At 40.8% G+C, this 27,734-nt stretch overlaps 1 protein-coding gene across 10 annotated transcripts in view; it reads left to right on the forward strand.

Moving 5' to 3' along the window:
- Positions 1-25,012, forward strand: part of ARHGAP24 (Rho GTPase activating protein 24) — a 352,414-nt gene extending 327,402 nt beyond the window's left edge. For 9 of the 10 annotated variants that reach the window (XM_084625625.1, XM_084625623.1, XM_084625622.1 and 6 more), the window contains 5 exons: positions 4,411-4,543; positions 8,471-8,544; positions 12,153-12,274; positions 15,175-16,243; positions 24,166-25,012. In XM_084625625.1, the coding sequence (XP_084481751.1) occupies positions 4,411-4,543; positions 8,471-8,544; positions 12,153-12,274; positions 15,175-16,243; positions 24,166-24,409 (1,642 nt within the window). In that variant the 3' untranslated portion in view covers positions 24,410-25,012. The remainder of the gene's footprint in view (positions 1-4,410; positions 4,544-8,470; positions 8,545-12,152; positions 12,275-15,174; positions 16,244-24,165) is intronic. The other variant, XM_084625624.1, reaches the window with a different exon arrangement.
- Positions 25,013-27,734: the final 2,722 nt, after the last annotated feature.

Consider the following 27,734-nt stretch of genomic DNA (forward strand, 5'->3'; position numbering starts at 1 on the left):
CTTCATATCAAGAACTGTACAAATCTTTATAAAATACTGCAAGCTTTTTCCACCGTACTGGCACTGGCAGGAAGCGAAAGCTGGGCAGTGCATTGTTTAACCTTCTCACCTGGTGAAAACTGCCAGCTCTTGCTAATTCTTTTGTTGTTTGTTTGTTTTAGATCTTATTTTATTTCTGGAAGGTTTGTCAATTTTGGATGCCATATAGGCTCTTTCAGACTGTTTAAATTCCCAAGCCACAACTGTGGGGTGTCCTTGTTCAATAAAAGGTATTTAGGAGAGATCACAAGATGACAACTTTTGGTCTTGAGGCTCAATCCAGTGAGGGGATACTTATGCAATCAGTTCAGGGTGCCTGCTCCCTTTCACCAGACAACTGACAGCTCCAATAATAGGGCTGTCAACAGAGCTCTGCTCCTTAATTAGCTTTCCCTGTTCCTCCTTAGCTTGGTGCAATAGGCAAACAGAAATCATCTCCTACCAATTTGCTTCTTGTGTACCTTGCATGCAAGCTAGCTTGTAAAACTTCCTTAATTTCCTCGCTAAGGCTTACCTTTTTACCTCTATTGTGAGGCCAACCAGTGAGAACTCCTTGAGTGTACTATTGCATGCATTTTAAAAAGAGAGGATAAACTGCACTGCTCTGAGTCTGGAGCTTCAGGGTATGAAGCAAGGGCACCTGAATTGTACTGTCTGTACTGGCAAACAGAGATGTGAGGAGTAGCTGCTCTTCATATCTGATCTGTACTGCACATAGGCAGAGGTTTCGGAATCTGAGTAAGAGTCCAAATCAAAAATAGTGAATGAACATATATTCATATGATAGTACACAAGTAACACAATATTTTGGACTAGTATGGCAGAAGCTTGTCAATATCTGTGAGATTCACCATCCTGGACCGAAATCTCATGTGTAAAACTGTTCTCATGTGTTTCAGACACATCCAAATGAAGAAATGAAAGAAAATAATCTTCCTGGCATTGGATCCAAACAAGAACTAAAACCATAGTGGGGACAGGTTCAGGGATTTGAATCTGACCCTGCCTCAGAAGCCCAAAGGAGTACTGATTCAGAGTTTTGGCTCGAGCTGGTTGAAATTTTTTGACTGAAAATTTTTCCTGTTGGAAAATGTGGTTTTGTTGACATCAAGATTTTTCAGTTGGAAAATTTTGATTCTAACAGTTTTGATTTTCCACACAGGTAAACTGAAATTAAAACATGTGTTTGGAATCAGTGTTGTGAAATGAATATTTTAGTCTCTAAAATTCAATATGAAACAAAAAAATCATTTTGAGATGTTGAATAATTTCATTTTTATCAAAAAAGTCAGTTTTCCATTTTGACATTTCCAGTTCGGACATTTTTTCAATTTTTCATTTTGTGAAAAATTTCAGTATTTCGACTTCTGGTTCTAATTCTGAATGGAAATTAATTTTAAAATGTCAAAATTTCCCACAAAAGGAACATTAAGTTCATCAAACTGCTCTAATATAAAATATATTTTATATAAAATATATCACCCCTGTCACCACCACCACCTCTACAGCCTTTGTGCTCATTTGGCTCCTTTGGTAGAGGTTTGGTTGTGTAGGTACATGAAGCCTGGGCCTCACAAATGTGGAGACAGCTGAATGCCCCCCCCCATGTTATATCTCTTATACACGCGTAATCTCAGTGAACCTAGGGTTGTTGCAAGTGTTCTTCTTAAGATATAGCTAAGTAAAAGCTGTTGCTAGCTTAACAGAGGACCTTCCAAAGTCACTGGTTTAAATACCTCTAGCAAAGTGTAAGTGCTTCTGTGACAGATATGGCAATTTCTTCAATATCCTTGAAAAACTTTGTTGTGTTAAGTTTAAGTACCTTTGAATTCCATTGTATTAAATGCAAACGTTATGTATTATTATGGGCCTGGATGATCAAAAGACTATATTAAACAATGTGGCAGACAAGAATGGTCTTTTGGGACAATATGTGTGAAATGAATTTCCTGGGAAATATCGAGGGGGAGGCCAATGCTAACTCCCTATCTCTGGTTATGCAAAAACTCAGCCTTTTGAAGTTACGGTCTGAGGAGTGGGCCTTTGTCTGCTGATCACCAGTTATGTGAGGCCAAGATCCAAGGCCCAAACTGTATAAAGGAAAGATTGAACTGTTCATGGGTGTGCGAGTTCTGAACTAAGGCTGTTATGAACTTTAAACCACAGAAAAACCCCTCTGTGGGGTTTGAAGGATTGACTCCTATCATAGCCGTAGATGGAGTTGGGATGATCTACGTGCTTATCATCATGCCACTTAGGCTCTTTTATTGTTTTAAATATGTTTTTTTCTGTAATGCTTTCACCTTGAGAACAAATATGCTTGCTTATAAAGAACTGTGTGATAAGTCATAACGGGTGGCAAATATTATTGTTTGTAGCGCTGAAAGAGAAAGCAAAGCGTGGATGCTGGCCTGCTCAGACAGTCTGGCTTGCTGGGGGAATTCTAGGGTAGGCAGAGAACTATGCAGCCTGGAAACAAAAATCAAGCGGGAGAGAGAGGTGGATTTCTACCTGAGAGAAGTGATGGCTGAGGAATCCACTACAGAGGGGGAATACAGGCGCAGTCACCTTGAACTGTGACAGCATCATACTAGATAGTTGTTCTCTTTATGACATTGTTAATTTTAAAATTATATTATTTTCTCATAAAACATGAACACATCTAGATGAAAAGGGGCAGTATATACTGAACCTGTTCTGTGTTACAGAAAATTTCTGCAGTTTTCTTTCTATCCTGAATGACATGGGGATAATTTGAAATCAGATTCCCAAGTCTTTCATAAGATTAACAGTGGTTGAGGAGAATTTCAGATTCTAGTACAACCCTCTTTATCTGAAACATTGATGCCATTTAAAACATTTTGATAAACGAGGATTCAAAAGGAGATCTGGTGGGGTGATTACAGAGCTGATGTTAAAACTGATGTATGTTAGACTTGCTTGTAATCAGCTGGAATCCCTTTGATCTGCTTACACCCAGTTACTGATGCACAAATGAGTCTAAGGGTATGTTTGCCATCAGATGATGTGTGTAACTTCAGCATGTGTAGACATACCCAAGCTAGCTCTAGTAAAAATGGCAGTTAAACTGTGGCAGTCTGGGACCCTGGGTATGTACTGGGGTGGCCAACCCATGAAGCCGGAGCTTCACTGAACCGGTACTCATGCTAGCTAGATCAAAGCTTGCTTGGGAATGTCCACACGTGCTGCAATCACACCTCTGACTTCAGTGTAGATGTATCCTTCATGGATGTAACTTTATACACCAGAGAGCCATAAAAAGGTATGAGAATGTGTAAGATTAAGTAGGGAATGTCCTACTGTAGAATGTCCTTCCTGTTGATTTTCTTATTACTCTTCTGTCTCTTGGTGTGTGTTGTACACTAGCTTAGACTTGCTTAAACTCCAGTAGTCGGAGTGGGCTAACTTCTGAGGTGATGCATAAGGGGGTTGTAACTAAGTAAGTGTGCATCTAAGTCTAAATGAATCTGTTTGTATAAGAGGGATTTTAGCATGTGTGTTACACACAAACTCTTAGACTCACTTCTGAATTAAGCCCTGGAAAGCTATTCTTGACAATGTGCTGAGTCACTCTGTGATCTTGAGTCACTTTCTCTCTCTGCCTCAGTTTATCTTTCAGAAAATGGAGATAATACCAGTTCACAAGGGTGAGGAGGGCTTAAATCATTAGTGTATGCAAAACACGTCAAGATCCTCTGTGGAAAGGTGCTATTAAAATGCACAGTATTAATTATTCAGGGGAACTACTGGGAAAGTGATGCACACCTGGGGATTTAACTACGATTCAGATAAGAGGGAGCTTTCATTAAACACGTGGAATAAATTGGTTTGTGCACAACATGTTGATAAAAAATTGATACCATGCAGGGCACAGATATTTGGAACTCAGCTACGTTAGAGGCAGGTGTCAAGAATCTGAGCCAAATTGTTGATTGTTATGAGAATATAATTCCATGTATTGAAATATTTTGCCTAATTTCTGGTCAAGTACAAATTAAATCTGTCAGGTGGGTAGGTGGTATTTGCATTCCTCATGTGGGATGTTTGTAACCTATATTAAAGGCATGATGTTCCTAGCACCTATGTTGTGAATATTGCAATGTTTATTTTGTAGGGTAAATAATTGTTTAAAAATAATATATCATCAGAATTATGAGAGCCTTTGTTACAGGTATTTTTACAAATCCTCAGCAGTACAAAGCAAGCTAAAACCAGACACTGGAGCTATATGTAAGGCTAACAAACTGATGATTCAGTATTGAAAAAGTTAAACAGTAGACTAGAGATCATCAGCTGTGTATAGCATTTCCCAGATCCCCAGCAGTAATCGTTTGCATTCCATCCCCACAGCAGTACGGATGTGCACACGGTGGCATCGCTTCTCAAACTGTATCTAAGAGAACTCCCAGAACCTGTTATCCCCTATGCAAAATATGAGGATTTTCTTTCCTGCGCCAAATTGCTCAGCAAGGAAGAGGAAACGGTGAGTTTTCTGCTTTGATTGGGATTTATATAGATAGTGGTGTTTTGTAGTCTACTTTGGTTTTGGCAAAGGTTCTCTAGTTTTTGCATCAGCTTTCACTCTTCACAGCTAGATGCACATCTTTGAACCATATCAGGATGTCTTTCTAATGATGTAGAAGTGTAGGACTGGAAGGGACCTTGAGAGGTCAGCTAGTCCAGTCCCCTGCACTCAAGGAATGACTACATAATAACTAGACAATTCCTGACAGGTGTTTGTCTAACCTGTTCTTAAAAACCTCCAATGACCGAGATTCCACAACCTCCCAATTTGTTCCAGTGTTTAACTACCCTGACAATTAGGAATTTTTTTCTAACATCCAACCTAAACCGCCCTAGCTACAATTTAAGCCCATTGCTTTCTTGTCCTATCACCAGAGGTTAACAAGAACCATTTTTCACCATCCTCCTTGAAACAACTTTTTATGTACTTGAAAGCTGCCCCCCCCCCACACGCCTTCTCTTCTCCAGAGTAAACAAACCCATTTTTTTTTCAGTCTTTCCTTATTGGTCACATTTTCTAGACCTCTAATAATTTTTGTTGCTTTCCTCTGGACTTTCTCCAATTTTTCCACATCTTTCCTGAAATGTGGTGCCCAGACCTAGACACAATATTCCAGTTGAGGCCTAATCAGCGTGGAGTAGAACAGAATAATTACTTCTCTAGTCTTGCTTACAACGCTCCTGCTAATACATCCCAGAATTATATTTGCTTTTTTTTGAACAGTATCAGCATTGTTGACTCATATTTAGTTTGCGATCCACTACAACTCCCCAAATCCCTTTCTGCAGTACTCCTTCCTGGGCAGTCATTTCCCATTTTGTATGTATGTGCAGTTGATTGTTCCTTCCTAAGTGGAGTTCTTTGCATTTGTCCTTATTGAATTTCAACCTGTTTACTTCAGACCACTTCTCCAGTTTGTCCAGATCATTTTGAATTTTAATTCTATCCTTCAAAGCACTTCCAACCCCTTGCAGCTTGGTATCATCCGCAAACTTTATAAGTGTATTCTCTATGCCATTATCTAAATCATCGATGAAGATCTTGAATGGAACCCAACCCAGAACCAATCCCTGTGGGACTCCACTCAATATGCTTTTCCAGTTCGACTATGAACCACTGATAACTACTCTCTGTGAACGATTTTCTTTGTAGGTTATCTTTAAATGAAATCTGTGGTTCACATAGCAATCTAAATAGGCATATGGGAATAAAAGAAACTTCTCTACCTATATAAACTGCATACCATTGAATTATGGTTGGAAGTTTCTGCATTGGGATAGAAGAGTTCTATCTTGTATGAAAGAGACTTATTTTGGGTCATCTAGGCTGTCATCCTCCATTGTAACAGGACTGCTCTTATTAGTCCTACCCAATTCCTGTTTCAGTCAACAGCAAACTATTGATTTAAGTGGGAATTAACTGGGGATAAAATTGTCATAAGTCAGAGTCCATGGGATTTAGGCTCTAAAATTTTCGCCTTGAGTCCATTGTCATTAAAGCATCACTCAGAGATATTTGGCAAGTTGGTCTTGATTAACTCTGACATCAGTTACTCTAGCATTTATCTTGGAAACATGCCCCATTGTCTAATGCGTCTTAAAGATATAGAGACAGATTTCCAACTCTGTTCTACTGGTGTGAAACTTGTGTAACAGAATGAAGGATTTGACCGATTATATTTTCCCTACAGTAATTTAAGGCCAATATATCTTGCTGTGTTGAAGCCTCCTTTTTACACCCCTCTATGTACTCGTTGGCAGTTAGTATATGATGTTATCTCTCAGTCTTTTTTCTCAGAGTGATCATTAATAGTTTTGTTCTATTAATTTCAGCCCATCCCTCTAATTTTCCAAAACCATTCTACATTTTAATCCCTCCTACAAAGTGGTTGACATCCTCCCTGTTCTGAGTCACCAGCCAGAATTGATTCTTTCCATCCCCATCCACTAAATCAATAAGGATCAGATGGAGGGTTGGGGATTAGATGTGTGGAGGAGCATTTTGTATTAGGTCTAGAAGAGTTTGAGGGGAGCTGTGTGTTCTGCTGGCTGTTCAATGTTTTTGTGCATGTAATTTATGGCAGGGGCACCTAGAGGTTTGGATAAGCACTGCTGTTTACTTTTGTTTAGTCTGTCTATCTGTCTAATTGATCGTACTGAACTCAGTACCAACTGCAGCGGAATCCCACTTGAAACCTCTATTCAACTTGTCATCACACTGCTAATAGCTGCTCTGTGTTCCATTCTTTAATTAAATGTGTCCATTTTATAGTAGCTATGTTTGTATGTTTCCTTTTCTTTTTGCGAATACAGACTAACACGGCTGCTACTCTGAAACCTATGTTTGTATAGTTTCTCTGAGAACATCACATGAAACTTTTTATTAAATGTATTTGAAAACGAGACTTCAGTGACTGTGTGAACCTAGAGCCAGTTCTTGCCATGTGATACTGGCAATGTGAGTGCCCAATGCTAGAGACTATAAGACTTTTTTATCCTGTTGTAATGCTGGCTTAGCCATCTGATTGTTAGATCTTTTGACTAGTTTTTTAGTCTTCTATGTTGGACTCTTCTACAGTGCAAGTTACAAACGATGCCGCTATTCATCTAGATAGCTGTTTGTCTTATTTCCTTTTGAGCATTTGCCCAGCAAACATTTGCAGTATCATGATCTTCCCATCCTGAGTTGCACTTGTTTTGCTGACCCACTGAAATCAAACACCCTACAGTGGCTGGCAAAGCACCAAAGGCTGAATTAAAACAGCATCCAAATGCACTGGTGGCAGGAGCTTAGCCAGAGGCTATTTCCAATGGACACAGAAACCAAGTTCACATTGTTCAGCTCTTCTGAACCCTAGTGAGAGGACAGACTGAAAGAATCTTCTGCTTGTCTAATGCTAGTGCAGTCCTTGGGAGCTAGCCAAAATGTTGCTTTGTCCAAATGAAATGGATACTACAGGCTAGTTGTCAAGGTTCCTTCCCCACTCTGAACTCTAGGGTACAGATGTGGGGACCTGCATAAAAAACCCCTAAGATTATGCTTACCAGCTTACGTTAAAAACTTTGCCTTGTCCTTGAACAGTATGCTGCCACCACCAAGCGTTTTAAACAAAGAACAGGAAAGGAGACCACTGGGGGACATCTTCCCCCAAGCCCTAAACCCCCTTTCCTGGGGAAGGCTTGATAATAATCCTCACCAATTGGTACAGGTGATCACAGACCCAAACCCTTGGATCTTAAGAACAATGAAAAAGCAATCAGGTTCTTAAAAGAAGAATTTTAATTAAAGAAAAGGTGTAAGAATCACCTCTGTAAAATCAGGATGGTAAATACCTTACAGGATAATCAGATTCAAAACATAGAGAATCCCTCCAGGCAAAATCTTAAGTTACAAAAACACACAAAAACGGGAATATACATTCCCTCCAACACAGCTTATTTTACAAGCCATTAAACAAAAGAAAACCTAAAGCATTTTCTAGCTAGATTACTTACTAACTTTACAGGAGTTGTAAGGCTGCGTTCCTGATCTGTTCCCGGCAAAAGCATCACACAGACAGCCCAAACCCTTTGTCCCCCCCCCCCTCCAGATTTGAAAGAATCTTGTCCCCTCTTTGGCCATTTTGGGTCAGGTGCCAGTGGGGTTACCTTAGCTTCTTAACCCTTTACAGGTGAAAGGATTTTGCCTCTGGCCAGGAGGGATTTTATAGCACTGTATACAGAAAGGTGGTTACTCTTCCCTTTATATTTTTGACACTAGTGATCATAGTTTATCTGGATATTTTTAACAAAAGAGTTGTTTTACTCCATTTCCATAAGTATCTTCTATTTATTTCATACCAAAATCTCAACAATGTTGTTGTTATTGCTTTATTTGTTTGCACAGGGGGTGAAGGAATTAGTGAAACAAGTAAAGAGTCTGCCACCCGTCAATTACAATCTGCTGAAATATATCTGTAGGTAAGTGCTCCTGAAAGATTATCAAACAGGTATTTATTTCTATGCCCTAGAAGACATTGCTGTCTGTCTGGGTGAATATATCTCAAGAGAAGTTTAACAAAGAGAGTCAGAGTACTGGTACATTTAACCTAACACAATCAGAGGTTTGTTTATTGTATTACTAATTACTAACTTACTAATTATAGTCGTACAGCTGGGAGTAGGATTAATGAACAGCCCACACCCAGCATGAAAGGCAAGGAAATATAGCTGGAAAAAGGAATATCACCTTCTACCTACTTCTGTAAGGGGAAGCAGGGCTATATTTGCAGGTCACTTACCTGGAGAGCAGCTTCTGTTGGCCTTGGTGATTCAACAGCTTATGGGAGTCCTGGGTTAAAAAGGTCAAAACACCAGAAGGATAAGGTGGTATGTGTGCATGGGGATGTGAGATAAAACACGGCCTCATAACAGGTAATGTTTTGATGTAGTTTGCTGCATGTTAATATCTGTGACGCTCCCAATGGTGTTGCAAGATCGTGAGTACTAACCTCAGGCAGACTGTTACACACGAGGACACAAACCCCAAACTGGTTGTAAATTCCTAACTTAGATTTCACCAACTCAGCGCAAATTCCTCAGGCACTTCAACAGCCTTAACATGGAGTCACAGACAGTCCTTTTGGGTATTCAGGTTTCTCTTGCTACCCAGGTGAATATATCTCTTGGATAGATAGGAGTAACCTGAATATTGCTGTGATTCCTGGTGTTATGGCTAATTCCGAAAGACCAGTCAGTTACCCCAGGTCTGTTGTGCTTTAGGTCTCACACCAAAGACAATGCCTATAACCAATCCTATAGTAAACTATATGACAATTTATTAAATAGGAAAAGGAAAATAAAGAGTTATTTGCAAGGTTAAAGCAAGCAAATATAGACATATGAATGAGTTATTGTCTTAGGTTTCAAAAGGTAATACAGGCTTCTATAATCAGTAAGCTCTAATTTGTCTTTTTAGGGCTAACCTAGGCTAAGCAGCTGGGGATCTCTTGCTTATGCATAGAAGCAAGTTGGTTCCCCTCCCCCAGAATCCAAGCAGCATGGAGTTCCTTAGCTTCTTTGGTTTGGGGTCTTTATCCTCCTTCTGCCATGTGCTCTGAGCTGCAAACTCAGCTGATGGGAAGAGTCCCTTGCATGATTCATCTTCACAGGGAGGAGAGCACAGTAATAAGAGACTTTAGTCCATTTCTTGATGGTTTCTCAATCCAGGTGTGGGAGTTTCCAGTTGTAAGATACATCATTACCAGATAGGTTAGGGTTGGGTCTCCTCTTTTGGGAGATGCATAACAATTTCTCAAATATTACCCACTCAAATATTATGTTACAATATGGAACACATATATTACAAGTAAGATTAATGCATGCAGTAATTCATAAGCATTCAATAGAGTCTTAACATTTCTAATACCTATTTTATTAATATTAACCCACAAGTGAGACAGATACATTCCAGCCATGTATATGTTAGTGTCCAGTTCAGACACGGGGACCTTTTCATGAGCTGGCACCTGGGCTGCCAGCATCACAGTATCTATGGATTTTGGTAAGACACTGAATGTTATATCAAGAATGTATTTATCAATTAAGCTTTAAAGCTTTTCATATAACATTATGAGAAAATATCGGGGTTCTATGGGGAGGATAAGAAAGAAATAATTTCCCATTTTCAATTCACTTGGGGTAGCAGCCAGTAAGCTGTGGAGAATGGGAGGCCTAACTGCGACAGCAGGTTTTCAGAATTTTTCCCCCACAATCATTCTAGAAATGACAACCCCCAAAATAGCCTTGGTTTGGGTTTGAAAAGTCACAGGACAGCACTTCCTTGGTTAAAGGGCCTGTATGTCTTGTTACAGTAAGATATGCAAAAGCTTCCTTCCCTGGAAAACTTACAAGGTACACTGGATAAGAGCTCAACTCTGCTAGCTCTAAGGAGCATTATGCTCTAGAAAACTTGGGTACATTAGAAAATAAACCCAGGGACCTCTTTCAATCAACTGGCAGAGGGTACAGGGATACATAAGGGCTGCAGGTATCCCTTGCATCTGGTATCTGTGGGATGACATGAATGGACTCTAATGAAAGCCTGTGTCGCACTGGCATAATCATTGTGAGATGTGTGGTGCATAACATCTCAGAAGGGGTGTGCATGGATAGAAAGGAAAAATGTTCTTGTAGTTAAAGGCAGGGCACACGTTGATAGCATGCCTCGAGACAATTCTCTAGACAGGAGGCAAGAGACCCTTCTCTCCCAAACTAATCTTTGTATAGCATGTGTCTTACAACCACAGTCTGTTAGCATATTAAGTCATATGTTTAAGGAAGACCTTGCAGGGACTTCAAAAGAAAATTAAAAGGAAAAGGTAAACAGCTGGAGATGAGGGAAGACACTCTTTTCAGTGAAGATCAAAGGTCTTTCTGGTATATGTTAGGTGAAAAAAGACCCCCTGGCATCCTTCACCGAGGAAGTAAACTGACAGAGGGTTTGCTTCATGAAAAATGGATCCCAGCCAGACTTGGCTGAAAATGCTGGGAAGAACTTTGGGTGAAATAAAACTTTCTTTAGACAGGAGGAAATCTTGTTAGTTAAATTTAGGCCATGGAGAAAGCATGTTATGATTTTTTATATATATATATATATATATATATAATGCATTTTTCCAGCATTTTGCTTGCTATCATAGGAATCTCTGTTCTTTGTTAAATAAACTTATATTTGCTTTCTCTGTAAACGTATCTGAGTGCTGTGTGTTAAGTGGAGCTGTGTTTTAAGGCAAACTAGTAAGCTGGCATGTAGTATTCCTTTGGAAACAGTGGGCCTGGTGATTCAGTGAGTATCCCATGGAGCAGGGGCTAGATGCTGCTGATGGATGCTTGGAGGACTCAGGGGTTAGTGTATGCCTATCGCTAACCTGTAAAGTGAGGTCTGGAGGGGAGTGCTTGTGTTGCCAGTATCCAGGGGTGTCGAGCAGATTCCAGGCAGAAACAAGGCTCTCTCATAGACGTTAAGCTTAGAAGGGACCATTGTGATCATCTAGTCTGACCCCCTGCACATTGCAATCCACAGAACCTCACCCACTCCTGAAAGAGACCCCTAACCTGTGTCTGAGTTACTGAAGTCCTCAAATCATGGTTTAAAGACTTCAAGTTACAGAGCATTCACCATTAAAACCTGCAAGTGACCTATGCCCCATGCTGCAGAGGAAGGCGAAACACGCCCAGGGTCTCAGTCAGTCTGTCCTGTGGGGAAAATTCCTTCCTGATGCCAAATATGGTGATCAGCTAGACCCTGAGCAAGGGGGAAAGACCCACCGGGCAGATACTTGGGAAAGAATTCTCTGTAGTAACTCAGAGCCCTCCCGCTCTGACGTGCCTCAGAGCCCTGGGTACCCTAGGGAGCATCACAACTACTGCCCTGTTTTTCCAAGCCTACAACAGTGCTGACCTTTAAAAAAGAGTGGTGACCTTTAAAAAACAACTAGGAAATGCCATACAAAAAATACAGTAAGAGATCATCATCCACCTTTCCCTTTTGTGATCTTGGTGCTCACTTTACCCCCTCTATTTCACAGATTCCTGGATGAAGTCCAGTCCTATGCGGGTGTAAACAAAATGAGCGTGCAAAACCTGGCTACTGTATTTGGTCCCAACATCCTGCGCCCAAAAGTGGAAGATCCTCTGACCATCATGGAGGGTGAGTTAAAGGAAAATCATAAACAACTTTAAAACAGGAAGAAGGAACTTCTTTAGATTCATCAGCAGTACATTTTGGGTGGTCTGATGTCAAAAATAACTTTTGCCTGTTTGTGTGTAGACACAACTTTTCTTCCACTATAGTAACTTAAAATAACTGCTCTGCTGAACATGCTGCTGCAGAGGAAATTGAAATTTCCTTTGTAGTGCATTGACTTTGCCTTAGACACTGTAGCACACATGACTTCCTTAAAGTGTAGCTCTATTCTGAAAACTGACTGTAAAAAATGGCAACTTCTTACTCAACAGGTCTGTCTGAGGCCACATAGAGCACAGCAAGGAATAGAACCCAGCTCTCGTTCATCCCAGCCAAGCACTCTATCTACTTGGCCACATTGTTCCACTTATTTACACCTTGGGCAATCCTTTGTCAGCAACAACATTTCATAGGGCCTGCTGTAATACTACAATGCCACTTTTACTGTCACTTTTCAGAGTAGAGTTTAAGTAGTAAATATTATATAATGGAAGTGCCCAAAGACCCAGTCTTGATTACCTTTCTTGATGAATCAGAAATCCAATGCTAGAGCATTTGATTGACAAATTTTACCAGTAAAGAGGTAAAATAACTCAAAATCTACATATTTTCAGCTAATTTTTCCATATGTTTAAGCATCTACCATTTTTTAAAATCTTCTTATCACCCACAATCTGTTTTGCACTTTAGAGAGAAAGGTGCTAGCTTTGTGCAAACCAGCTTGTTTTCATGTTGCAAATATTCACATTTGAACCCCTGTGTTTTTGCAAGAATTAAGTCTGGTACAAACTTTCACAACATCAGTTGGTGACATTAAGGCCTGTCCTGTGGATCTTTTATACACATTACTCTCAGAGAAGACCATTCTAGCTGTGTGTTTGGAAGGATGCCAGATACAGCTGATAGCATTTTACTATGAACATGGCAAAAAAGTCACCATGAGCAAAGTCTTGAAGCTGCTCAAAGGACTTTTGCCTTTTTTATGGTGGAACTGCTTATTTTTTCCATCTGGAGACTGCACATTCGTTTCTCAGAAACCAGCAGGAAAATACAAAGGCCTGCACAAAACGCCTCTCTAAAAGGCAAGAATGGAATTTTTCTTTGGGTTTTTGTTTTGTTTTATGTTTTTCTGCTGTCTCTGAAAATTTCCCCCACAGACTTAGAGTTCAGTATGATGTCACCTTCTGCAGCCCTTTATCCTCCAATACAATGAGAAAAATTGTTCACAGCAATCCTCATCTAATGCTACCAATCCATAGGGCAAAGAGGGGTCATGGTGTGAAGAATCCAGTGTGGGGCTAAAAAGGTATCTCAACACCCTTTTTAAAAAAGTCCACCATCCTTTAAAGAATCACCTTCATTTCAATTGCTGTCTGTTTTTTTCAGTTTCTATTTCACTTTGTATCTAATCTTTTGACTACTCAAAAATTACTATAAATGAATTATACTTGTACGGAGATATAATATATGCATGAATAAAGAAAGAGGTTTGTGAAAGGAAGCTGACTTTTTCCCACCACTATTTCTTATGGTAGACTCAAAGCTGTTACAAAGCAATGCAGATTTTCAGTATTCCAGAGCAAACGAACAAAAAATGTTGACAAGTCCCCGTGGCAAACTGAATTTTTAGTAGATGTATTTGAAGGAAAAAAGCTCAAATATTCAAATGCAAACTGTATACAATTATATTGGCCAGTGGGAAATTATTGATTAAAAGAGCAGAGCATGCCACTGAAACATTTCTAGAACTTTAAAATGGTGTTTATAACCAACCTGACCTCATTACTGGAAGACTCTTACTACTCCCTAATAGGGTTCTGTAAAATATATCTATAATGCAATGATGCATCATTATTTACCCAAGTCTAGTTCCAAATGATAGTTCTGTAAATTAAAGTGAAGTTGTGTGGTGTGTGCACTTTGGGTTTCTAGAGAAGGAACATTTATTATAATGTGTTGCGAAATGGGGTGCTGTGTGATTTAAGGTTGTGATTTATGTGTTACCGGCAGCAGATTACACATAGCGTGACAGCATGACACACTTTATTGGCCAGTCACAATCTCATCTCTGAATGGTTAAAGGTTTTTATATTAAATATCTCACACAGCTCTGATTGGCTAAAAAGTTAATGGGCCAGAAACCCTCTCCTCCTTCAATCCCTTGTATTAGACTGGCTAGTGCATTCCCAGCCTAGGAGTCCATTTTTAAAGATGTTTGGTATGTTGAGCTTAAACTCACTTGTTACAATTACATCATTCATCTTATTATTATTCTTAATCTCTCTGTATGGTCCCAGTGGTTTTCAACTGCAGATATTGTCTTGGGATATTTGTTTTAGTTCCCCATGATAATATCTCCTTTAAAACATTCTCGGATGCTACGTGCCCTAATATTGAAGTAAGAGATGTAGGGAGCTATTTTGCTCCCCGGCACTGGCTACCTACATCAGCAGGCTCTTCGCAGAGGGAGAACATCTGCTAACAGGAATGAGCAAAGTCTTGGCTCTGCCCCCACGATGTTGGCCAGTACACCAGAGCCAGCGCAGAGTGGGTAGGAAGGTGCACTAGCAGACACACGGGCAGATTTTTGTTTCTTCCTTGAAAAGGGGGCAATACAGAACTGATTGTGGTGTGGTGATTTGGAGCTAGAAAGAGGAGATAGGCATGAAAGTTGTAATAGCAAATATTAAATGCTTAGGTAAACTAAACTACATATATATTAGTAAATGCGTAAATGCATAAATTAAGTGTATATTAACCAGATGCACCTTTATGAAATCTTTAAAGATCTGTTTTAAAAGAATGTTTGTTCACTTCTCAAATGAAACTACCTCATTAATGATCGTTCATTTGCCATCCTCCAGGCACGGCAGTAGTCCAGCAGCTGATGTCAGTGATGATAAGTAAACATGAACAGCTATTTCCCAAGGACACAGACTTTCAGACAGGGGAGGAGGTGTGCAATAACAACAATGAGATCCAGAAAAAAATGGTCATTGGTCAGCTCCAGAATAAAGAGACCAATAACAACAAGGAGATAGCGGTGAGAAGCTGTTCTTGGGACACACCTGAGCCTCTCCAGAGGGGCAGCATGGACAATGGGTCTCCCACCGTGCTGCCAGGGAGCAAGTCAAACAGTCCAAGGAACAGCATTCACAAATCTGATGTCACAAGAAGCCCACCTCTCATGGTGAAAAAAAACCCAGCCTTTAATAAAGGCAGTGGCATAGTCACGAATGGGTCCTTCAGCAGCTCTGTGGAGGGCCATGAGAAAACCCAGGCCCTACCAAATGGTACCCTGCAGGCCAGGAGAACATCATCCCTGAAAGGTTCAGTTACTAAAATGGGCACACATAGCATGCAGAATGGAGGCGTGCGAATGGGCATTTCAAGCACGGATGCACACAGCAACTCCCTTAACAGCCGAAACCTGAGCTGGATGCCCAATGGGTACGTCACGTTGAGGGACAGTAAACAAAAGGAATTGGTGAGTGATTCGGGCCAGCATAACAGACTCTCCACCTATGACAATGTCCACCAGCAGTTCTCCATGGTGAATTCAGATGATAAACAGAGCGTAGATAGCGCCACCTGGTCCACATCCTCTTGTGAAATATCCCTACCCGAACACTCCAACTCCTGTCGGTCGTCTACTACTACCTGCCCTGAGCAAGACTTTTATGGGGGTCATTTTGAAGACTCGGTGCTAGATGGGCCACCACATGAAGACCTCTCCAACCAAGGAGACTATGAGAGTAAAACTGACCGAAGAAGCACGGGAGGACGCAGCAGCCGGGCCACCAGCAGCAGCGATAACAGTGAAACATTTGTTGCAAACAACACGAGCAACCACAGTGCTCTGCACAGCCTAGTGTCCAGCTTAAAGCAGGAGATGGCAAAACAGAAGGTGGAGTATGAAACAAGGATAAAGAGGTAAGGTGGTGTATCTCTGGCATAGGTGCTAATTATATAAACGAGAGGCAGAGTAATTCTCTTATGCTCCCATGTCTCAGTGAATCCGAACATAGGAATTGGTAGTAGAGATGGAGAAACTGCTTGGATAAAATAAGAGCCCACCTGAACCTTTCCCCCCTAATTCAAACCAAACCTGGTCTGACATTGGGGAAAAAAATCATAACTTTTTCTTTCCATGATATTTGCTATTTGCATATTTGCATGTGCCTCATGTTCTCAGCCAAGATCAGAAGGATTGGTGTAGCATGAGAATCACTGTTTTCAAATTGATGGCCTAAACCTAGTAAGCATGTGAAATCTCACTGAAGAGTCTGTTTCCATAAGATCCCAAGCCTAAATTTGCTGATCTAAGAGGAGTGGAGAGCTCACACAAAGGTTTGGAGAAAACTTCCAGATGTTAGGGTGCCCATCCAAATCAAACTTTTAACCCCTTTGAGGATTGCATGGAAGTAGCTGACACACTGGAGCAGATCAGTGGCATGTCGAATGCAATATCCTGCATTCAGCAGTGGCTTGCACTAAATGCTTCAGAGGCTAAAAAAGGCTAATGGAGTGCCCATCTTTAAAAAAGGGAAGAAGGAGGTTCCTGGGAGCTACAGGCCAGTCAGCTTCACCTCAGCCCCTGGAAAAATCATGGAGCAGGTCCTCAAGGAATCAATTCTGGAGCACTTAGTGGAGAGGAAAGTGATCAGGAACAGTCAGCATGGATTCACCAAGGGCAAGTCATGCCTGACTAATCTAATAGCCTTCTATGACGAGATAACTGGCTCTGTGGATGAGGGGAAAGCAGTGAACGTGTTGTTCCTTGACTTTAGCAAAGCTTTTGACATGGTCTCCCACAGTATTCTTGCCAGCAAGTTAAAGTAGTGTGGGCTGAATGAATGGACTATAAGGTGGATAGAAAGCTAGCTAGATTGTCGGGCTCAACAGGTAGTGATCAATGGTTCCATGTCTAGTTGGCAGCCGGTATCAAGCGGAGTGCCCCAAGGGTCGGTCCTCGGGCCGGTTTTGTTCAATATCTTCATTAATGATCTGGAGAATGATGTGAATTGCACCCTCAGCAAGTTTGCAGATGACACTAAACTGGGAGGAGAGATAGATACACTGGAGGGTAGGGATAGGATACAGAGGGACCTAGACAAATTAGAGGATTGGGCCAAAACAAATCTGATGAGGTTCAACAAGGACAAGTGCAGAGTCCTGCACCTAGGACGGAAGAATCCCATGCACCGCTACAGACTAGGGACCGAATGGCTAGGCAGCAGTTCTGCAGAAAAGGACCTAGGGGTTACAGTGGACGAGAAGTTGGATATGAGTCAACAGTGTGCCCTTGTTGCCAAGAAGGCCAATGGCATTTTGGGATGTATACGTAGGGGCATTGCCAGCAGATCGAGGGATGTGATCGTTCCCCTCTATTCAACATTGGTGAGGCCTCATCTGGAGTACTGTGTCCAGTTTTGGGCCCCACACTACAAGAAGGATGTGGAAAAATTGGAAAACGTCCAGCAGAGGGTAACAAAAATGATTAGGGGACTGGAACACATGACTTATGGGGAGAGGCTGAGGGAACTGGGATTGTTTAGTCTGCGAAAGAGAAGAATGAGGGGGGATTTGATAGCTGCTTTCAACTACCTGAAAGGGGGTTCCAAAGAGGATGGATCTAGACTGTTCTCAGTGGTAGCCGATGACAGAATGAGGAGTAATGGTCTCAAGTTGCAGTGGGGGAGGTTTAGGTTGGATATTAGGAAAATCTTTTTCACAAGGAGGGTGGTGAAACACTGGAATGCATTACCTAGGGAGGTGGTGGAATCTCTTTCCTTAGAAGTTTTTAAGGTCAGGCTTGACAAAGCCCTGGCTGGGATGATTTAGTTGGGGATTGGTCCTGCTTTGAGCATGGGGTTGGACTAGATGACCTCCTGAGGTCCCTTCCAACCCTGATATTCTATGATTCTAAGTGAAAAATCTCTCCAGTGAACAGGGCCAATTGTGCCAAACTGAACTATTGGGGAGAATTTCATTCTGATCCCAGTTTATGCCCTCAAGTTGGACGACTGGTGGCCCTTATATTTTAATTTAACTAGAGTAGCTGCAGATGCCATCTGTATTCATATTAAGTGTTCAGTCTTTTTTAATCTTACTAAACTATTTAATTTAATAGGATCTTGCAGCAGTGCATTCCATAGATTAATTCTATTTGCATAAAATGATTTCCTTTTATTCATGTAACATATTTAAGTGTGCTGGCACTGAATGACAGATGCAAACAAGGCTCTTTTTAACTGGTTGTGACTTTGTAACAATAGTTGTGGAATTTCTAACACACCTATACTAACTGAAGTCAAAAGCTGCAAACAAATCAGAAAACCATTTTTTTTCATTTTCCCAGGAGTATAATAGGATTTGAGTGATTGTACAATTTAAAAAATGTGGCTGTCTTACAAAATTACTTTGTCACCTTCCTTAGATTTAAAAATTCCATTAAATTATCCATGATCCAAATGGGTACAAATATCCTGTTGGAAATGTTTAAACAACACGTAGCACACTTTTCCTGAACATGGGCTCAGTATAGAGTTGAGCTGAGTTTTGCTACCCTACATGTTAAGACCAGCATGGATACCAAGCAAAAGCAGCAGACTGGATATTTGAGAGCACTTTGGAGGAACAATGATAATGCTAGTGTATTAGGAGAAAGGTTATGCATGGTGGCTTTCCAAGTTCTTGGCTGGCTTTATATTTAGAACCGCACATCTTTCTCCTTCATCGGTGGGTACAGAGGGCCTTGCTGCAGTGGAACCAGTAAGGTCCTGCTGCATGGGCAGGATTTTAGGGTTGGCAAGATCCATTGTGCCACATGAAGTGCAGTTCCATGATCGCTTCCAAGATGGCTGTGTACAAAAGATCCCTGAGGGAGGAGCAAGCATCAGGATCAGGAGTGCAAGCTATTGAAGGCCACATGAGGAGATGGGGGAAAGGGCTCCATGGACTACTCTCATTCCTGAGGCCAGAGTAGCTCTACTCCCATTCCACAACCTGGGAAGGGAAGGGGATTCCTCTCACATGCACAGATGTTCCCAGCACCCAGTACAGCTGCTTGGGCTGGGTACCCAAACAGGATTTGCCTGTTCACTTCACTGAAATTAAATCAAATGAGGCAGGAGGGAGACTTTCAATAGGACTTGTGCGCCTCACTCCCTTAAGTGAGTTGGATAACTCCCCCATACCTTCACTACCTAAAATGAATTACACTGTTTACATCCAGCAAAGAATTCTGTACTGTTACAGAAAACACTTTTGCCACTATTGAAATGTTGTAAATTAAAATGGTTTACTTGGGCTTTTTCTGTTGTCACAGTGGATGTGAAAATGTTCCCGTTCGCACTGAAGGATCTAAGATTTAATAAGGTGGCTTCAGTTTACTTCAGTGCAATGTAAGTGCAGCTCTGATTAACAACTGGAAAGTGGCACTGCTGTTGCTTAGGCATTTTGAAGGCAGAATGAAAATCATTTGGTCTGATCACCACTTAAAACAGAAGAGGCAATTCTTTAAAATGTGCTGTTCTCTCCAGCAAAAGACTTGGTTCTATTCTTTCACTCAATTTGGAGCATAGGTAAAGCTGTTGGGGTACAAATAAATAATGATGATAGAAGTTAATAATTCTGTTTCATAGGCACATCCCTTTCAAACTATACAAGCGGTTCTCCAACAATGTAAAGGAAACCCAAAGTATAACACAAATCCCTGGAGGGAGTTTGTACAACACACACAGATGGTTAATCTATTTAATGGCTATGGCAAAAATCCTGCTGGCAAATAGCAAAAAAAAAAAAAGTCATCTCTGAGGTTTTGATGTTATCAGCGTTGTTTTATTTCATGGCTGTGACTACATCTAAGCCATGAAATGCGATTTTTAAGAGCCTGCAAAACTCAAACTGATCTTTATAGTAAATGTTAAAATATTGTTTTGCCAGAAAATTTCTAGAGCTTGAGTCATCCTCTTTGCTAGATTTTCTTCCTTTTTGAGTTAGTCCCACTGGCTGAAACTTAGCCATCGTGAGATAAAGTTTGTTCCAGAAAGTTGCCACAATCCTGACACTAGTATCACAATGTGATAATATTTCTTGAGTACCAACAGTAAAGTCAGGCCTTTGTGAATTCTTGTAGCATTGACTAAGAAAATGAATAGTATCCCACAGATTCAGGGTGGGTGGTAAGCCTACCAGTGAGACTTCACTGTTTTAGCTCATGTCAAAAAAGTTTGAGACACTGATTAGTCAGAGGCTGATAAGCTAGGATGGGGATGGGGCATTGTTTATCAGTGAAATACAGGTGCAACCCAAGGGCCCCACCCCTTCACTTCTGTAAGTGGGAGAGTGCTGGAATTTCTTGTGAGGGTGGTATTCTTTTCGGGGGCAGGAAGAGAGGGTGCCGGGGGGGGAGGGAAGTCCATGTTTTACAGCTTGCAGCTTGTACATGCTCATTTTCTTCTAGCTGATGAAACTTCAGAAACAGTGCAGTCTCTGTCTGTTCCCTCCCCCATGCACAGTGTCACAGATGCTATGAGGGTATGAGTGTGTGTGCTATTCTAAACCCCTACGTATCTCCAGAAGGGAAGATGTCTCCATTACTCTACTAGTGCTCTTTATTCTCTGTATTCTCTTTTGTGCCCTGCTCCCTGTGAATAGTTCCAGTGGTGGCTACCTCTGCTGCTTATAGATTCCCCCAACAGTGATGTGAAATTGACATAATTCTTGTCAGCTTCACGTTGTTCCTGGTGTTCTGAATATCATCCACTGTGTCATATAGCTCAACCATGCAATCCAGGGGTGATGCATATAATAGGGGAGAGGTAAATTAAGGATGGACAGGTGTTGATCTACTTTAGTCCTGCTGCCTCTCCTTCCACATTTCAAATCATGAGTGCTAGTTGTTATGTATATGCCCATTGGTAAGATTCAAATTGACACTAAGTTACACACCAGATTGACTTTCATCTTCAGCACTTACATCATTGTGACATGCAACTTAAGATCAGACTCCAATTGTTTTTGGTAAGGCAGAATTCCCAAACGAATGGGTGGAAACAGGATTTTCCCTTCATCTGTAAATCCAGCCAAGAGGTGCATTTCTTCATTGCTACTTTGCATGAAACTTTCCTATGCAGTTCAAGAGCTGTTAAAGTAGGTGAAGCTGAGTCATGTTAGGAAAAGATATTTCTCATTGTTTTTAAATGGAGAACAATTTACCAATCGTTAATTCTCCTGCTTCATCAACAGTCAATTAAATCTTTGTTTAGAGGAAAAGAGACTAGGGTGCATGAACTAATGAGTGATTGTATCCAAACTCTATGCCTACCCTTAATAATGGCACATAACAGCATGGAGTGGGAAAAGTCATTGTTGTTATGACCTCAGCACAGTTGTATAGTGGATGCAGCACTAGAATAGCAGCCAGGAGATGTGGCTTCTGTTCCCATCTCTGCCACTCACAAGAGACAGCATGGTGTGTGCATGTCTCCTCTGTAACAAGTTGTATCTGAACTGGAACACACCATAGCTGCTGATTCCATTGGACTGCAGGTTTTTAGAAATATAAAGGTACAGTGCACAGAAAGCAAAAGGAGGAACACTTCCTTAGCTATGTACATCACAATTCTCCAAGCTGTGCTGAGACTATTGATGATGCTGGAACACATTGTGTTTAACATGCATTATTATTAATTATTATTATGTATTAGATCATACCAGTAGTGCGCTTGGTCCTTTACCATAAACCCTCAAATATAGTAAGAAAAACAAAAACAAACCACATCAATTGCAGCTTCAAAAACATAACATGTGACCGGATGACTGAGGAAGTTATCATAGACAATAAAGGGGAAGGGATGCAGAACACGTAAAGTAAACAAGTAAAGAACACGTCAGAGATCTTACGACTAATTTGCATTGATTCAAGTCAGCAGGGCCTTCTGCTATTCACCCCAGGGTTCTGAAGGAATTAGCTGAAGAAATCTTGGAGCCACTGGCAATAATATTTACAAACTCCTGGATGACAGGAAAGGCCCTGGAAGATTGATGAAGGGCTGACATAATGCCCATCTTTAAAAAGGGGGGAAAGGAGGTGCTGGGGAACTATAGACCAGTCAGCCTGACTTCAATACCTGGGGAGCGACTGGAGTAATACATAAAACACTGAATTTGCAAATACCTGGAGGATGAAACTAGCATAGATTTACTAAGAGCAAATCATGCCAAACAAGCTTGATTTCTTTCTTTGACAAGGTAACTGGTTTGGTGAATAGGGGTATGCGGAGGACTTTATAATAATATACCTGGACTTTAGCAAGGCTTTTGACACAGTCCCATACAACATTCTCATAAATAAGATGGAGAAATGCAGGTTTGATAGACCTACCATTAAGTAGATTAGATACATAATTGGTTAAACAACTGCAAAGAAAGAGTAACTATTAGTGGAATGATGTCAGATTAGAAGGCACTCTCAAGTGGCCACAGGGATCTTTTCTGGGTCTGGTATTAATTAACATCTTTATTAATGACCTGGATATTGGAATAGAGAGCATACTGATCAAATTTGCAGATGACACAAAGCTGGGAGGGTTGCAAACACTTTGGAGGATAGAACTAAAATTCAAAGGGATCTTGACAAATTGGAGAAATGGGCTACAGACAACAAAAGGAAATTTAACCATGACAAATGTAAGGTGCTACACTTAAGGAAGGAAGGAAAACCAAATGCACAGATACAGAATGGGGGATAACTGGCTTGGCAGCAACACTAGTGAGAAGAATCTGGGAGTTGTGGTGGATCACAACTTCAGCGTGAGTCCACAACGCGATGCTGTTGCAAAACAAAAAGCAAATGCAAATTTGCGTTTCATTAACAGCATAGCATGCAAGTCACAGGAGGTGATAGTACCAATCTACTCAACATTGGTTAGGCCTCAGCTGGAGTATTCTGTCCAATTTTAGTCACTGCTGTATAGAAAGGATGTAGAGAAACAGGGAAGAATCCAGAGGTGAGCGACAAAAATGATCAAAGGGATGGGATGCATGCCCTATGAGCAAAGACTGAAAGAACTGCATACGTTTAGTTTGGAAAGGAGGTGATTAAGGGGGGACATGACAGCAACTTCAAATACTTGAAAGGCTGTCATAAAAATGATGGGAAAAAAATTTTCCTTCTTGCCACAGTGGGCAGGACAAGAGGCAATGGGTTCAAACTACAGCATGGCAGATTTAGATTAAATTTCAGGGGAAATTTCCTAACTGTGAGAACAATAGCACAGTGGAACATACTGCGTAGGGAAGTCATGGAATCTCCTTCACTAGAGGTTTTCAAAAGGAGCCTGGATAACCATCTGTCTTGGATGGTTTAGATACAACAAATCCTGCATCTTGGCAGAAGGTTAGATTAGATGATGCTTGTGGCTCCTTCTCACCTATGATTCTATAATTTTTTCAAACAGTAGATCAGCATGGGAAATCAATATTTGCAAATAGAAAAAGAGGATCAGGGACATGTGGTTACACCAGTGTACAACCAGTGTGAGGCCAGAATCAACCCTTGGAGAAGGAAAAGGCCTATTTAGTTCATTGCCTAGCACATGCAGAGCTGTTTTCTACCATATACATTTCCAGTGGTTTGTATCCTTCAATTATAAATAACCCAAGAGATGAAGATTCCATCATTCCTTGTAGGAGACAATTCAACATTTAACATCCAGTAAGAAACATGTTACTTTAACATGGTCTCGTTGAAGAAACTTGGACTAAGCTTTGTAAATTAAAAGCTGTTGCTCTGAGCTAGGCTGGGTAATACAGTGAGGGCTGTCATCTGTATACTTCTATTTTTGCAGCTTGGAACAGAGAAACCTCACCCTTGAGGCAGAAATGATGACCCTGCACGATGAACTGGACCAGGAAAGAAAGAAGTTTACAATGGTAGAAATCAAAATGCGCAATGCAGAGCGGGCCAAAGAGGATGCAGAGAAGAGGAACGACATGCTGCAAAAAGAGATGGAGCAGTTTTTCTCGACATTTGGAGAACTAACAGTGGCGCCTCGCAGGCCGGAGAGAGGCAACACCATATGGATTCAGTGAGCATTCTAAGCTGAGACTGTGGGATTCTGGGAAGGGATGTTGGGGTATTATACTGTTTCAGGTGGCTGGTCACCTAACTGAGGCAAGCACTCAACAAAGAGTTGTAAACCATTGAAGGAGGAAAAACCTACAGACATTAACCACCCATACTGCAGTGTGTACTTATCAAGTTATCGTACTTTTTGAATGCTTCATAATGCTAGTATCAAGTATTACAACTGAATGTGTATATAGATTTTAAAAAAAGTCATCTTAAGGAGAGCGCGAGAGACGTATCTCACAAAATATTTTAATGCAAGTCTTGTATTTAAACTGGTAAATTGAAATGTTGTTGCAATCAAGCTTTATATCAAGGCTTTTCTCCCTTGCACTTAACATAATAAGCTATTTTTGGCATTGTGTTACCATCAGCTTATTTTGTATATCAATTTTTTTTGTTACCCTTCTTGTGTGTGGGGGGGTACTAAAGATAAACAAATATATAGATAATGTTAGTTATTAAAACAAGAAGCTAATGTGTGGCTGTGCTGTTTGTGCCAATGGACTTGCCCATGACCAAAAAGAAAAGTGTAAATAATTTTATAAAAATATACCATTAACATCTGACAAGTTTGGGACTTTTCTCTTTGGACTCTGAACTCTTTATAAATAACAATCTTTTGGTTTTTGGAATGTCAGACCATTTTGTCCAGGATTTGAAACCCAAAAGGAGATGGTCTGGTTAAGGAATCTTGACCACATGATTTTTCCAGAATAACTGTCTTTTCATTCTAGTTCAGTTTCCAGTAAACAACGGATAAGAACATAAGAATGGCCACACTGGGTCAGACCAAAGGTCCATCCAGCCCAGTATCCTGTCTGCCGACAGTGGCCAATGCCAGGTGCCCCAGAGGGAGTGAACTTAATAGGTAATGATCTAGTGATCTCTCTCCTGCCATCCAGCTCCACCCTCTGACAAACAGAGGCTAGGGACACCAATCGTGGACTTAACCTCCATGAATTTATCCAGTTCTCTTTTAAATCCTGTTATGGTCCTAGCCTTCACAACCTCCTCAGGCAAGGTTGACTGTGCGCTGTGTGAAGAGGAACTTCCTTTTATTTGTTTTAAACCTGCTGCCCATTAATTTCATTTGGTGGCCCCAAGTTCTTATATTATGGGAACAAGTAAATAACTTTTCCTTATTCACTTTCTCCACACCACTCATGAGTTTATATACCTCTATCATAACCCCCCTTAGTCTCCCCTTTTCCAAGCTGAAAAGTCCTAGCCTCTTTAATCTCTCCTCATAGGGGACCCGTTCCAAACCCCTGATCATTTTAGTTGCTCTTTTCTGAACCTTTTCTAACGCCAGTATATCTTTTTTGAGATGAGGGGACCACATCTGTACGCAGTATTCAAGATGTGGGCATACCATGGATTCATATACGGGCAATAAGATATTCTCCGTTTTATTCCCTATCGCTTTTTTTAATGGTTCCTAACATCCTGTTTGCTTTTTTGACTGCCACTGCACGCTGCGTGGATGTCTTCAGAGAACTATCCACGACAACTCCAAGAGCTTTCTCCTGATTAGTTGTAGCTAACTTAGCCCCCATCATCTTGTATGTATAGTTGGGGTTATTTTTTCCAATGTGCATTACTTTACATTTATCCACAATTAAATTTCATTTGCGATTTTGTTAGCTATGTGTAGGAGTATTTAAAAAGGAGGACTGGGTTTGAACTGGTTTATCATGTCTCTAGTTCTGCATATTATTGGTTGACTCCAAATGCTCCAAAGAGGTTCCCCATTTCCCTTACAGATGCTATGTAGGGAAGGCCCCGAATTTGACTTAAAATTCCTTGTTAAAGGAACTCTGGTATTTGACAGTGATGCTTTACACAAACAGAAAAAGAAATCACAGTGAGCAATTAAACCAAAAAAGCCAAAATAACAATTGCTATTGTGTATGCATGATTTTACAGTCGCAAGAGTAACATTGCCGCATCAACTCTGGGCTGGATCCTGTAGTCCTTTCTCAAGTGAAACTCATATTGGTCTGTGCTGGCAGTATTGATGATGATCAAGATAATGCTGATTAATTCAACCAGGCAAAGCGATGTTGGTTCAGATTCCAGTAGTAAAATTCAGAGGGCCCTGTGCTCCTAAGCCCTTAACACTGGGTTTAAAGAGACGCATGAAGTCTTCTGTGGGACCTCTGGACAGGGGGTAAATTTAACTTCCTATTCATGTTGCCCAAGTGGAAAAGGAAAACACTGGTAGGTGAAACAATTATTTCTTTGCTTCTAATGTGGGTATTAAAAATAGCAAGTTTTTTTTTAATTAAAGTAGTTTGTACTCTATATCCCTTTTTTAAAAAAAAATTCATGTTATTAGTAAACTGCATTTTAGTTGACTAGATTATTCAATTTTTGAATCTTTGTCAGAGAGAGGGTTGAATAATACTCCCGCTACTCAAATGTTTAGGACCACCTACACTACACCCTTCTGCTTTATATATCCAAGAGCTGCTCCAATGGATGCAGAACAGGGCAAATTCTGAGTCAGACTATTTGCAAAAGCATGACTTTAAAGGGAATGAATAAGGCAAAATGGATTTTGCCTGAGCAGAACACTTGCCCCTAATTCCTCTGGAGGTAAGTTTCTAATCTGACTGTTTAGCAGCGCTCTCCTTTGGGCAGTGCTTGTTGGATTGAATGTTAATATATATTAAGAGGTGGTGTGTTCCAGTGGATAAGGCACTGAACTGAGACTCAGGAGACCGGGGTTCTAGTCACTGCTTTGTCACTGACCTTTGTGCATCCTTAGGGAATCATTCTGCTGCTCTGTGCCTTGTCTATTTAGATTATAAATTCTTTCTTATAGGAACTGTCTCTTATTATGTGTATGAGCACCATGCACCTAGCACAAGGGGGCCTCAACATTGCTTGGGGCCTCTAGGTGCTGCTGTAATGTGGCCAATACTAATGCCACTCTTGGAAAGGTAGAGGTGGTGCGAGGACTACATGAAATAATTCACACTGCTTCTGATTTCAAAGAGTTCTTTTTATTTTCAGTCACACACAGAGTATTTATTCATACACAGTAAATTTAAAATCTCGAGTGTCTTTTTTTTTCTTTCCATCTAAAAAAATATAATTAGTTCAGGACCGGAGACGCAGGTATGTCATTTCCTGAAGTGATTATACTTTTCTGAAAAGTCCGGTGCTGTTTGGAGCTGGAGTTTGGGCATGGGAAAAAAAGACTGTCAGACTTTTACACTGCTGTAGAGGAACCGTGCACGTACCTCCTTCTCACACCAGAACAAAATCAGTCACAAACAG

The sequence above is a fragment of the Lepidochelys olivacea genome (genome assembly GCF_965140295.1).
Source record: "Lepidochelys olivacea isolate rLepOli2 genome assembly, chromosome: 4".
In the NCBI taxonomy this organism is placed as follows: Eukaryota; Metazoa; Chordata; order Testudines; family Cheloniidae; genus Lepidochelys; species Lepidochelys olivacea.